We start from the raw sequence: 13,674 nt of genomic DNA on the forward strand, positions 1-13,674 counted from the left end.
AAGTGTACTAGCCATACTACATACGGATATACTAGTAAAACGCAGTATTAGACGTTAAACAAATATCAACATTCTTGGCTCAAACGACAGGAAAGAAGCAGCGGACACTATCGGCTGTTCGGTCACAGTTTCTGACGGACGTTTTATGGTGTTACACAACATACCGGTACGTCCATTTTCGTTTGTCAAACTGAACACAATGCTAGCCAACAGCTAACAAAATGAGTTTGTTTTTGTCCAAATTGTCATGCAAAAGGGACATAGACGAGGTAATAAAAACTGTCGCCGAAAAGGTTTTAGTTCTTCGGTTTGGAAGAGATGAAGACTCCGTCTGCCTGCAGCTTGACGAGATTGTAAGTAGCTAACATTAGCATGTGTAGCTAGCTGGCTAACTAGCTAGCTCTACCAGCTAACTAGCTAGCTCTACCAGCTAACTAGCTAGCTCTACCAGCTAACTACTACAATATTGTGGCCAGTAAACATTGACATGCATGTCAGTCGTTACCAATATTTACACCAACACTGTCATTGTAAAAAAAAAAAAACGTTTGTCTGTCTGAATCGGAATGACAGTGTTATCATTATTTTGCCAGCTGTCCAAAACCTCCCACGACCTGAGTAACATGGCGTCTATCTACATCGTGGATGTGGACTCGGCTCCCGTCTACACGAGATACTTCGACATCAGCTACATCCCGTCTACCGTCTTCTTCTTCAACGGACAACACATGAAGGTTGATTATGGGTGAGTGGTGACATCTTAGTGTTGAGAAGGAAGATGGCCTACAACTGGACTCAGGCACTAGAATACCACTGGTTGATTATACAGTGTTAGTTTCAGTGAGTTGTAACACACTCTCCTTTTAATGTCATAGTTGTGGGTACTCCTCATATTAGCTACAAACCATTTCCCCTTTGTAGGCCTATAGCTAAAACACTTGTCCCTATACAGGTCTCCAGATCACACCAAGTTTGTGGGCAGTTTTAAGACCAAGCAGGACTTCCTGGATCTGATCGAGGTGATCTACAGAGGAGCTATGAGAGGGAAGATGATCGTCAAGAGTCCCATCGACCCTCAGAACATCCCCAAGTACGACCTGCTCTACCATGGGATCTAATCCCATCACGGCCTGCTCAACCATGGGATCTAACCCCATCACGACCTGCTCAACCATGGGATCTAGATTTCACCACGATTCCCCACCCTTCAGCGCGGTTTCAAGCACCCTGGCTGTAGATCTTGTCTGGGGGGCCTTGAGCACGGTTTGAGCGCTCAAGCTGCAGATGGGGCGGCAGGGTAGCCTAGTGGTTAGAGCATTGGACTAGTAACCGAAAGGTTGCAAGTTCAAATCCCCGAGCTGACAAGGTACAAAATCTGTCATTCTGCCCCTGAACAGGCAGTTAACCCACTGTTAACCCACTGTTCCTAGGCCATCATTGAAAATAAGAATTTGTTCTTAACTGACTTGCCTAGTAAAAAAAAAAAATGTTGTCTGGGGGGCCTTCAGCATGGTTTAAGCGCTCAAGCTGCCGACAATTCATGGGAAAAGAAAATGTCTGACCAGCACAGAACGGATTGGCCCAGCCTGGACAATTGAGGTTATCAAGTGGCGCCATCTCACTTCACCATTCTGATGTGGTGTTTAGTGAAACTCTCCATAATGTGAGGTTTGATATTTCCTAGGGAAATAGATCTCTATAGGAGACACAGGTACATGTCAGAGGACAATCCTTTATTTCATACAATGAAGACTTGTTGACAGCTGGACATTTCTTGTTGCCTCTTGTTTATAGTGGGAATGAATGCTGAATCTAATGAAGGTCTGACCCCTTGTTGCCTCTTGTTTATAGTGGGAATGAATGCTGAATATAATGAAGGTCTGACCCCTTGTTGCCTCTTGTTTATAGTGGGAATGAATGCTGAATCTAATGAAGGTCTGACCCCTTTTGAAATGTGTTAATAAATGTGTCACTTCAAATAATGTTTGGTTTCATCTCTACTGTTTCACCACAATAGATGTAATAAGGCCATTCACAGTGCTGGAGATCCTTGTATTAACTCAGCCCAGGCACCAGACAGTGTTAGAGGTCCTTGTATTATCTAAGCCCAGGCACCACAGACAGTGCTGGAGGTCCTTGTATGATCTAAGCCCAGGCACCACAGACAGTGCTGGAGGTCCTTGTATTATCTAAGCCCAGGCACCACAGACAGTGCTGAATAAGCCCAGGCACCACAGACAGTGCTGGAGGTCCTTGTATTATCTAAGGCCAGGCACCACAGACAGTGCTGGATGTCCTTGTATTATCTAAGCCCAGGCACCACAGACTGAATGACTGGCATCAATTTGGAGATTTGTTGGTATTTTGGCCAATTAATATTAGTATTTTCAAAACTTAAACATGAAAATGTCAAACTAATTTATATTTTCTTTAGTTTATCATACTACCAATATTTGAATGAATTTTAACCACTTTAAGAAATGTACATGGATCAATAATGTAAAAGCCCATTTCATACAGAATGTTACAAACTGGACAACATTTAGTAACTTACTTTGAAGAGGGTGATTGGGTCTAAATGGGCTTTTTGGTGTTTGTTCGTCTTCATTCAGTGTTACTTGTCCTTAACTGACATTTCCAGAAAGTCAGACTTCCCACACCTCAGAATCATCTACATTCACTGAGTTGTGTGGTTACCATGAGATATATTACCCAGACTTCCCACACCTACTCATTCTTCTCAGAATCATCTACATTCACCGAGTTGTGTGGTTACCATGAGATATATTACCCAGACTTCCCACACCTACTCATTCTTCTCAGAATCATCTACATTCACTGAGTTGTGTGGTTACCATGAGATATATTACCCAGACTTCCCACACCTACCATGAGATATATTACCCAGAGTTGTGTGGTTATCATGAGATATATTACCCAGAGTTGTGTGGTTACCATGAGATATATTACCCAGAGTTGTGTGGTTACCATGAGATATATTACCCAGAGTTGTGTGGTTACCATGAGATATATTACCCAGAGTTGTGTGGTTACCATGAGATATATTACCCAGAGTTGTGTGGTGACCATGAGATATATTACCCAGAGTTGTGTGGTTACCATGAGATATATTACCCAGAGGGAATTGTTGATAATGCTGTACATTTTTTATTCTAGATAACATTTTATTTGTAAAAATGTGCCAAAAAAAATGCATTTTACATAAATGTCTTCATAAATGTCTTTTACAGATAGTAAGATGAAAAAAAGTATTTATCCACAATCTGCTGTCGACAAGTCCGACCCTGGAGTGTCTTAACAAAATGAAACTAAATATTTAGGATGACCTGGAGTGTCTTAACAAAATGAAACTAAATATTTAGGATGACCTGGAGTGTCTTAACAAAATGAAACTAAATATTTAGGATGACCTGGAGTGTCTTAACAAAATGAAACTAAATATTTAGGATGACCTGGAGTGTCTTAACAAAATGAAACTAAATATTTAGGATGACCTGGAGTGTCTTAACAAAATGAAACTAAATATTTAGGATGACCTGGAGTGTCTTAACAAAATGAAACTAAATATTTAGGATGACCTCATCCAGAGTCCAGTAAAATGTATTCACGTGAATTAGACACGTCTTTCTGACCGTAAGATAAATACTCAATTCCCACTGTATTCCTGTACTTCACTGGTGCTGTCAGTAAGGCCTGGCGATGCCTCTCCCGTTGTGAGGTCTGATCTGTCCCACTGGTGCTGTCAGTAAGGCCTGGCGATGCCTCTCCCGTTGTGAGGTCTGCTCTGTCCCACTGTGCCCCTGCTGCGGGTCACCATACTGAAGGTGGTGGGTGGTTTAGGACTCAGCGTTTTGGAGAAGAACCTGAACACAGACTCCATGCAGACAGATGGAGCCGCGTCATGACTCTGTGTCCCAGCTGACATCTGAGGGCATCCTGCTTTCAGCGACCCCACCGGCTGGTTCAGGGGCTTGGAGCTCAGTACCCACCTAAAAGGCAACGTATTATGTAATGTTCAATGTAAAAGAGAATATATTGTCAATTACTTCCCTGGTTATAAAAAGACATCAACCCACCTCCTGGAGCGTGTCCTGACTTCCCTGGTTATATAAAGACATCAACCCACCTCCTAGAGCGTGTCCTGACTTCCCTGGTTATATAAAGACATCAACCCACCTCCTAGAGCGCATCCTGACTTCCCTGGTTATATAAAGACACCTCCTGGAGCACGTCCTGACTTCCCTGGTTATATAAAGACATCAACCCACCTCCTAGAGCGTGTCCTGACTTCCCTGGTTATATAAAGACACCAACCCACCTCCTAGAGCGTGTCCTGACTTCCCTGGTTATATAAAGACATCAACCCACCTCCTAGAGCGTGTCCTGACTTCCCTGGTTATATATAAAGACATCAACCCACCTCCTAGAGCGCATCCTGACTTCCCTGGTTATATAAAGACACCAACCCACCTCCTAGAGCGTGTCCTGACTTCCCTGGTTATATAAAGACACCAACCCACCTCCTAGAGCGTGTCCTGACTTCCCTGGTTATATAAAGACATCAACCCACCTCCTAGAGCGTGTCCTGACTTCCCTGGTTATATAAAGACACCTCCTAGAGCGCGTCCTGACTTCCCTGGTTATATAAAGACATCAACCCACCTCCTAGAGCGTGTCCTGACTTCCCTGGTTATATAAAGACACCAACCCACCTCCTAGAGCGTGTCCTGACTTCCCTGGTTATATAAAGACATCAACCCACCTCCTAGAGCGTGTCCTGACTTCCCTGGTTATATAAAGACATCAACCCACCTCCTGGAGCGTGTCCTGACTTCCCTGGTTATATAAAGACATCAACCCACCTCCTAGAGCGTGTCCTGACTTCCCTGGTTATATAAAGACATCAACCCACCTCCTAGAGCGTGTCCTGACTTCCCTGGTTATATAAAGACATCAACCCACCTCCTAGAGCGTGTCCTGACTTCCCTGGTTATATAAAGACATCAACCCACCTCCTAGAGCGTGTCCTGACTTCCCTGGTTATATAAAGACATCAACCCACCTCCTAGAGCGTGTCCTGACTTCCCTGGTTATATAAAGACACCTCCTAGAGCGTGTCCTGACTTCCCTGGTTATATAAAGACATCAACCCACCTCCTAGAGCGTGTCCTGACTTCCCTGGTTATATAAAGACATCAACCCACCTCCTAGAGCGTGTCCTGACTTCCCTGGTTATATAAAGACATCAACCCACCTCCTAGAGCGTGTCCTGACTTCCCTGGTTATATAAAGACATCAACCCACCTCCTAGAGCGTGTCCTGACTTCCCTGGTTATATAAAGACATCAACCCACCTCCTAGAGCGTGTCCTGACTTCCCTGGTTATATAAAGACATCAACCCACCTCCTAGAGCGTGTCCTGACTTCCCTGGTTATATAAAGACATCAACCCACCTCCTAGAGCGTGTCCTGACTTCCCTGGTTATATAAAGACATCAACCCACCTCCTAGAGCGTGTCCTGACTTCCCTGGTTATATAAAGACATCAACCCACCTCCTAGAGCGCGTCCTGACTTCCCTGGTTATATAAAGACATCAACCCACCTCCTAGAGCGTGTCCTGACTTCCTGGTTATATAAAGACAACCCACCTCCTAGAGCGTGTCCTGACTTCCCTGGTTATATAAAGACATCAACCCACCTCCTAGAGCGTGTCCTGACTTCCCTGGTTATATAAAGACACCTCCTAGAGCGTCCTGACTTCCCTGGTTATATAAAGACATCAACCCACCTCCTAGAGCGTGTCCTGACTTCCCTGGTTATATAAAGACATCAACCCACCTCCTAGAGCGTGTCCTGACTTCCCTGGTTATATAAAGACACCTCCTAGAGCGTGTCCTGACTTCCCTGGTTATATAAAGACACCAACCCACCTCCTAGAGCGTGTCCTGACTTCCCTGGTTATATAAAGACACCTCCTAGAGCGCGTCCTGACTTCCCTGGTTATATAAAGACATCAACCCACCTCCTAGAGCGTGTCCTGACTTCCCTGGTTATATAAAGACACAACCCACCTCCTAGAGCGTGTCCTGACTTCCCTGGTTATATAAAGACACCAACCCACCTCCTAGAGCGTGTCCTGACTTCCCTGGTTATATAAAGACATCAACCCACCTCCTAGAGCGTGTCCTGACTTCCCTGGTTATATAAAGACATCAACCCACCTCCTAGAGCGTGTCCTGACTTCCCTGGTTATATAAAGACATCAACCCACCTCCTAGAGCGCGTCCTGACTTCCCTGGTTATATAAAGACATCAACCCACCTCCTAGAGCGCGTCCTGACTTCCCTGGTTATATAAAGACATCAACCCACCTCCTAGAGCGTGTCCTGACTTCCCTGGTTATATAAAGACATCAACCCACCTCCTAGAGCGTGTCCTGACTTCCCTGGTTATATAAAGACACCACCTCCTAGAGCGTGTCCTGACTTCCCTGGTTATATAAAGACATCAACCCACCTCCTAGAGCGTGTCCTGACTTCCCTGGTTATATAAAGACATCAACCCACCTCCTAGAGCGTGTCCTGACTTCCCTGGTTATATAAAGACATCAACCCACCTCCTAGAGCGTGTCCTGACTTCCCTGGTTATATAAAGACATCAACCCACCTCCTAGAGCGTGTCCTGACTTCCCTGGTTATATAAAGACATCAACCCACCTCCTAGAGCGTGTCCTGACTTCCCTGGTTATATAAAGACATCAACCCACCTCCTAGAGCGTGTCCTGACTTCCCTGGTTATATAAAGACATCAACCCACCTCCTAGAGCGTGTCCTGACTTCCCTGGTTATATAAAGACACCAACCCACCTCCTAGAGCGTGTCCTGACTTCCCTGGTTATATAAAGACACCTCCTAGAGCGTGTCCTGACTTCCCTGGTTATATAAAGACATCAACCCACCTCCTAGAGCGTGTCCTGACTTCCCTGGTTATATAAAGACACCAACCCACCTCCTAGAGCGTGTCCTGACTTCCCTGGTTATATAAAGACACCAACCCACCTCCTAGAGCGTGTCCTGACTTCCCTGGTTATATAAAGACATCAACCCACCTCCTGGAGCGTGTCCTGACTTCCCTGGTTATATAAAGACACCAACCCACCTCCTAGAGCGTGTCCTGACTTCCCTGGTTATATAAAGACACCAACCCACCTCCTAGAGCGTGTCCTGACTTCCCTGGTTATATAAAGACATCAACCCACCTCCTAGAGCGTGTCCTGACTTCCCTGGTTATATAAAGACACCCACCTCCTAGAGCGTGTCCTGACTTCCTGGTTATATAAAGACATCAACCCACCTCCTAGAGCGTGTCCTGACTTCCCTGGTTATATAAAGACACCAACCCACCTCCTAGAGCGCGTCCTGACTTCCCTGGTTATATAAAGACATCAACCCACCTCCTAGAGCGTGTCCTGACTTCCCTGGTTATATAAAGACACCAACCCACCTCCTAGAGCACGTCCTGACTTCCCTGGTTATATAAAGACATCAACCCACCTCCTAGAGCGTGTCCTGACTTCCCTGGTTATATAAAGACACCAACCCACCTCCTAGAGCGTGTCCTGACTTCCCTGGTTATATAAAGACACCAACCCACCTCCTAGAGCGTGTCCTGACTTCCCTGGTTATATAAAGACACCAACCCACCTCCTGGAGCGTGTCCTGACTTCCCTGGTTATATAAAGACACCTCCTAGAGCGCGTCCTGACTTCCCTGGTTATATAAAGACATCAACCCACCTCCTAGAGCGTGTCCTGACTTCCCTGGTTATATAAAGACACCAACCCACCTCCTAGAGCGTGTCCTGACTTCCCTGGTTATATAAAGACATCAACCCACCTCCTAGAGCGTGTCCTGACTTCCCTGGTTATATAAAGACATCAACCCACCTCCTGGAGCGTGTCCTGACTTCCCTGGTTATATAAAGACATCAACCCACCTCCTAGAGCGTGTCCTGACTTCCCTGGTTATATAAAGACATCAACCCACCTCCTAGAGCGTGTCCTGACTTCCCTGGTTATATAAAGACATCAACCCACCTCCTAGAGCGTGTCCTGACTTCCCTGGTTATATAAAGACATCAACCCACCTCCTAGAGCGTGTCCTGACTTCCCTGGTTATATAAAGACACCTCCTGGAGCACGTCCTGACTTCCCTGGTTATATAAAGACATCAACCCACCTCCTAGAGCGCATCCTGACTTCCCTGGTTATATAAAGACATCAACCCACCTCCTAGAGCGTGTCCTGACTTCCCTGGTTATATAAAGACATCAACCCACCTCCTAGAGCGTGTCCTGACTTCCCTGGTTATATAAAGACATCAACCCACCTCCTAGAGCGTGTCCTGACTTCCCTGGTTATATAAAGACATCAACCCACCTCCTAGAGCGTGTCCTGACTTCCCTGGTTATATAAAGACATCAACCCACCTCCTGGAGCGTGTCCTGACTTCCCTGGTTATATAAAGACATCAACCCACCTCCTAGAGCGTGTCCTGACTTCCCTGGTTATATAAAGACATCAACCCACCTCCTAGAGCGTGTCCTGACTTCCCTGGTTATATAAAGACATCAACCCACCTTCTAGAGCGCGTCCTGACTTCCCTGGTTATATAAAGACATCAACCCACCTCCTAGAGCGTGTCCTGACTTCCCTGGTTATATAAAGACACCTCCTAGAGCGTGTCCTGACTTTCCTGGTTATATAAAGACATCAACCCACCTCCTAGAGCGCGTCCTGACTTCCCTGGTTATATAAAGACACCAACCCACCTTCTAGAGCGCGTCCTGACTTCCCTGGTTATATAAAGACATCAACCCACCTCCTAGAGCGCGTCCTGACTTCCCTGGTTATATAAAGACACCAACCCACCTTCTAGAGCGCGTCCTGACTTCCCTGGTTATATAAAGACATCAACCCACCTCCTAGAGCGTGTCCTGACTTCCCTGGTTATATAAAGACACCTCCTAGAGCACGTCCTGACTTCCCTGGTTATATAAAGACATCAACCCACCTCCTAGAGCGCATCCTGACTTCCCTGGTTATATAAAGACACCAACCCACCTCCTAGAGCGTGTCCTGACTTCCCTGGTTATATAAAGACACCAACCCACCTCCTAGAGCGTGTCCTGACTTCCTTGGTTATATAAAGACACCAACCCACCTCCTGGAGCGTGTCCTGACTTCCCTGGTTATATAAAGACACCTCCTAGAGCGCGTCCTGACTTCCCTGGTTATATAAAGACATCAACCCACCTCCTAGAGCGCATCCTGACTTCCCTGGTTATATAAAGACACCAACCCACCTCCTAGAGCGTGTCCTGACTTCCCTGGTTATATAAAGACATCAACCCACCTCCTAGAGCGTGTCCTGACTTCCCTGGTTATATAAAGACATCAACCCACCTCCTGGAGCGTGTCCTGACTTCCCTGGTTATATAAAGACATCAACCCACCTCCTAGAGCGTGTCCTGACTTCCCTGGTTATATAAAGACATCAACCCACCTCCTAGAGCGTGTCCTGACTTCCCTGGTTATATAAAGACATCAACCCACCTTCTAGAGCGCGTCCTGACTTCCCTGGTTATATAAAGACATCAACCCACCTCCTAGAGCGTGTCCTGACTTCCCTGGTTATATAAAGACACCAACCCACCTCCTAGAGCGTGTCCTGACTTCCCTGGTTATATAAAGACACCTCCTAGAGCGTGTCCTGACTTCCCTGGTTATATAAAGACACCTCCTAGAGCGTGTCCTGACTTCCCTGGTTATATAAAGACATCAACCCACCTCCTAGAGCGCATCCTGACTTCCCTGGTTATATAAAGACACCAACCCACCTCCTAGAGCGTGTCCTGACTTCCCTGGTTATATAAAGACACCAACCCACCTCCTAGAGCGTGTCCTGACTTCCCTGGTTATATAAAGACATCAACCCACCTCCTGGAGCGTGTCCTGACTTCCCTGGTTATATAAAGACACCAACCCACCTCCTGGAGCGTGTCCTGACTTCCCTGGTTATATAAAGACACCAACCCACCTCCTAGAGCGTGTCCTGACTTCCCTGGTTATATAAAGACATCAACCCACCTCCTAGAGCGTGTCCTGACTTCCCTGGTTATATAAAGACACCTCCTAGAGCGTGTCCTGACTTTCCTGGTTATATAAAGACATCAACCCACCTCCTAGAGCGCGTCCTGACTTCCCTGGTTATATAAAGACACCAACCCACCTTCTAGAGCGCGTCCTGACTTCCCTGGTTATATAAAGACATCAACCCACCTCCTAGAGCGTGTCCTGACTTCCCTGGTTATATAAAGACACCTCCTAGAGCACGTCCTGACTTCCCTGGTTATATAAAGACATCAACCCACCTCCTAGAGCGCATCCTGACTTCCCTGGTTATATAAAGACACCAACCCACCTCCTAGAGCGTGTCCTGACTTCCCTGGTTATATAAAGACACCTCCTAGAGCACGTCCTGACTTCCCTGGTTATATAAAGACATCAACCCACCTCCTAGAGCGCATCCTGACTTCCCTGGTTATATAAAGACACCAACCCACCTCCTAGAGCGTGTCCTGACTTCCCTGGTTATATAAAGACACCAACCCACCTCCTAGAGCGTGTCCTGACTTCCCTGGTTATATAAAGACACCTCCTAGAGCGTGTCCTGACTTCCCTGGTTATATAAAGACATCAACCCACCTCCTAGAGCGCATCCTGACTTCCCTGGTTATATAAAGACACCAACCCACCTCCTAGAGCGTGTCCTGACTTCCCTGGTTATATAAAGACATCAACCCACCTCCCGTGTACTGACTTCCCTGGTTATATAAAGACATCAACCCACCTCCTGGAGCGTGTCCTGACTTCCCTGGTTATATAAAGACATCAACCCACCTCCTAGAGCGTGTCCTGACTTCCCTGGTTATATAAAGACATCAACCCACCTCCTAGAGCGTGTCCTGACTTCCCTGGTTATATAAAGACATCAACCCACCTTCTAGAGCGCGTCCTGACTTCCCTGGTTATAAAGACATCAACCCACCTCCTAGAGCGTGTCCTGACTTCCCTGGTTATATAAAGACACCAACCCACCTCCTAGAGCGTGTCCTGACTTCCCTGGTTATATAAAGACACCTCCTAGAGCGTGTCCTGACTTCCCTGGTTATATAAAGACATCAACCCACCTCCTAGAGCGCATCCTGACTTCCCTGGTTATATAAAGACATCAACCCACCTCCTAGAGCGCGTCCTGACTTCCCTGGTTATATAAAGACATCAACCCACCTCCTAGAGCGCGTCCTGACTTCCCTGGTTATATAAAGACATCAACCCACCTCCTAGAGCGCGTCCTGACTTCCCTGGTTATATAAAGACATCAACCCACCTCCTGGAGCGTGTCCTGACTTCCCTGGTTATATAAAGACATCAACCCACCTCCTGGAGCGTGTCCTGACTTCCCTGGTTATATAAAGACACCTCCTAGAGCGCGTCCTGACTTCCCTGGTTATATAAAGACATCAACCCACCTCCTAGAGCGCATCCTGACTTCCCTGGTTATATAAAGACACCAACCCACCTCCTAGAGCGTGTCCTGACTTCCCTGGTTATATAAAGACATCAACCCACCTCCTAGAGCGTGTCCTGACTTCCCTGGTTATATAAAGACATCAACCCACCTCCTGGAGCGTGTCCTGACTTCCCTGGTTATATAAAGACATCAACCCACCTCCTAGAGCGTGTCCTGACTTCCCTGGTTATATAAAGACATCAACCCACCTCCTAGAGCGTGTCCTGACTTCCCTGGTTATATAAAGACATCAACCCACCTTCTAGAGCGCGTCCTGACTTCCCTGGTTATATAAAGACATCAACCCACCTCCTAGAGCGTGTCCTGACTTCCCTGGTTATATAAAGACACCAACCCACCTCCTAGAGCGTGTCCTGACTTCCCTGGTTATATAAAGACACCTCCTAGAGCGTGTCCTGACTTCCTGGTTATATAAAGACATCAACCCACCTCCTAGAGCGCATCCTGACTTCCCTGGTTATATAAAGACACCAACCCACCTCCTAGAGCGTGTCCTGACTTCCCTGGTTATATAAAGACACCAACCCACCTCCTAGAGCGTGTCCTGACTTCCCTGGTTATATAAAGACATCAACCCACCTCCTGGAGCGTGTCCTGACTTCCCTGGTTATATAAAGACACCAACCCACCTCCTGGAGCGTGTCCTGACTTCCCTGGTTATATAAAGACACCAACCCACCTCCTAGAGCGTGTCCTGACTTCCCTGGTTATATAAAGACATCAACCCACCTCCTAGAGCGTGTCCTGACTTCCCTGGTTATAAAAGACACCAACCCACCTTCTAGAGCGCGTCCTGACTTCCCTGGTTATATAAAGACATCAACCCACCTCCTAGAGCGTGTCCTGACTTCCCTGGTTATATAAAGACACCAACCCACCTCCTAGAGCGTGTCCTGACTTCCCTGGTTATATAAAGACACCTCCTAGAGCGTGTCCTGACTTCCCTGGTTATATAAAGACATCAACCCACCTCCTAGAGCGTGTCCTGACTTCCCTGGTTATATCAAGACACCAACCCACCTCCTAGAGCGTGTCCTGACTTCCTTGGTTATATAAAGACACCAACCCACCTCCTGGAGCGTGTCCTGACTTCCCTGGTTATATAAAGACACCTCCTAGAGCGCGTCCTGACTTCCCTGGTTATATAAAGACACCAACCCACCTCCTAGAGCGTGTCCTGACTTCCCTGGTTATATAAAGACACCTCCTAGAGCGTGTCCTGACTTCCCTGGTTATATAAAGACATCAACCCACCTCCTAGAGCGTGTCCTGACTTCCCTGGTTATATCAAGACACCAACCCACCTCCTAGAGCGTGTCCTGACTTCCTTGGTTATATAAAGACACCAACCCACCTCCTGGAGCGTGTCCTGACTTCCCTGGTTATATAAAGACACCTCCTAGAGCGCGTCCTGACTTCCCTGGTTATATAAAGACATCAACCCACCTCCTAGGCGCGTCCTGACTTCCCTGGTTATATAAAGACACCAACCCACCTCCTAGAGCGTGTCCTGACTTCCCTGGTTATATAAAGACACCAACCCACCTCCTAGAGCGTGTCCTGACTTCCCTGGTTATATAAAGACATCAACCCACCTCCTGGAGCGTGTCCTGACTTCCCTGGTTATATAAAGACACCAACCCACCTCCTAGAGCGTGTCCTGACTTCCCTGGTTATACAAAGACATCAACCCACCTCCTGGAGCGTGTCCTGACTTCCCTGGTTATACAAAGACATCAACCCACCTCCTGGAGCGTGTCCTGACTTCCCTGGTTATATAAAGACATCAACCCACCTCCTAGAGCTTGTCCTGACCTCCCTGGTTATATAAAGACATCAACCCACCTCCTGGAGCGTGTCCTGACTTCCCTGGTTATATAAAGACATCAACCCACCTCCTAGAGCTTGTCCTGACCTCCTGGTTATATAAAGACATCAACCCACCTCCTAGAGCGTGTCCTGACTTCCCTGGTTATATAAAGACATCAACCCACCTC

At 46.9% G+C, this 13,674-nt stretch overlaps 1 protein-coding gene and 1 long non-coding RNA gene across 6 annotated transcripts; one reads left to right on the forward strand and one right to left on the reverse strand.

Annotated features, from left to right (window-relative positions):
- Nucleotides 1–1,982, forward strand: LOC121844496 (thioredoxin-like protein 4B). 3 transcript variants are annotated; one of them, XR_006082014.1, is made up of 4 exons: nucleotides 1–353; nucleotides 594–745; nucleotides 953–1,821; nucleotides 1,879–1,982. XR_006082014.1 is itself a non-coding variant. In XM_042314655.1 (4 exons), the coding sequence occupies exons 3-4, from the start codon at nucleotides 624–626 to the stop codon at nucleotides 1,116–1,118; spliced, it is 288 nt and encodes a 95-aa protein (XP_042170589.1). In that variant the 5' UTR covers nucleotides 12–166; nucleotides 257–353; nucleotides 594–623; the 3' UTR covers nucleotides 1,119–1,982. The 3 variants fall into 3 exon arrangements, 2 of the variants coding, with proteins under 2 accessions (XP_042170588.1, XP_042170589.1); XM_042314655.1 differs by having other exon boundaries at nucleotides 12–166; nucleotides 257–353; nucleotides 953–1,982; XM_042314654.1 differs by having other exon boundaries at nucleotides 953–1,982.
- Nucleotides 1,983–3,152: 1,170 nt separating this feature from the next.
- Nucleotides 3,153–4,853, reverse strand: LOC121844495. Of its 3 annotated transcripts, none has more exons than XR_006082011.1 (2): nucleotides 4,834–4,853; nucleotides 3,153–4,010 (listed from the first exon to the last, which is right to left on the reverse strand). It is a non-coding gene; the product is annotated as an uncharacterized LOC121844495 (long non-coding RNA). The 3 variants fall into 3 exon arrangements; XR_006082013.1 differs by lacking the exon at nucleotides 4,834–4,853 and adding an exon at nucleotides 4,240–4,249; XR_006082012.1 differs by lacking the exon at nucleotides 4,834–4,853 and adding an exon at nucleotides 4,098–4,109.
- Nucleotides 4,854–13,674: the final 8,821 nt, after the last annotated feature.

Source organism: Oncorhynchus tshawytscha, unplaced genomic scaffold (genome assembly GCF_018296145.1).
Source record: "Oncorhynchus tshawytscha isolate Ot180627B unplaced genomic scaffold, Otsh_v2.0 Un_contig_1217_pilon_pilon, whole genome shotgun sequence".
NCBI classification, from domain to species: domain Eukaryota; kingdom Metazoa; phylum Chordata; class Actinopteri; order Salmoniformes; family Salmonidae; genus Oncorhynchus; species Oncorhynchus tshawytscha.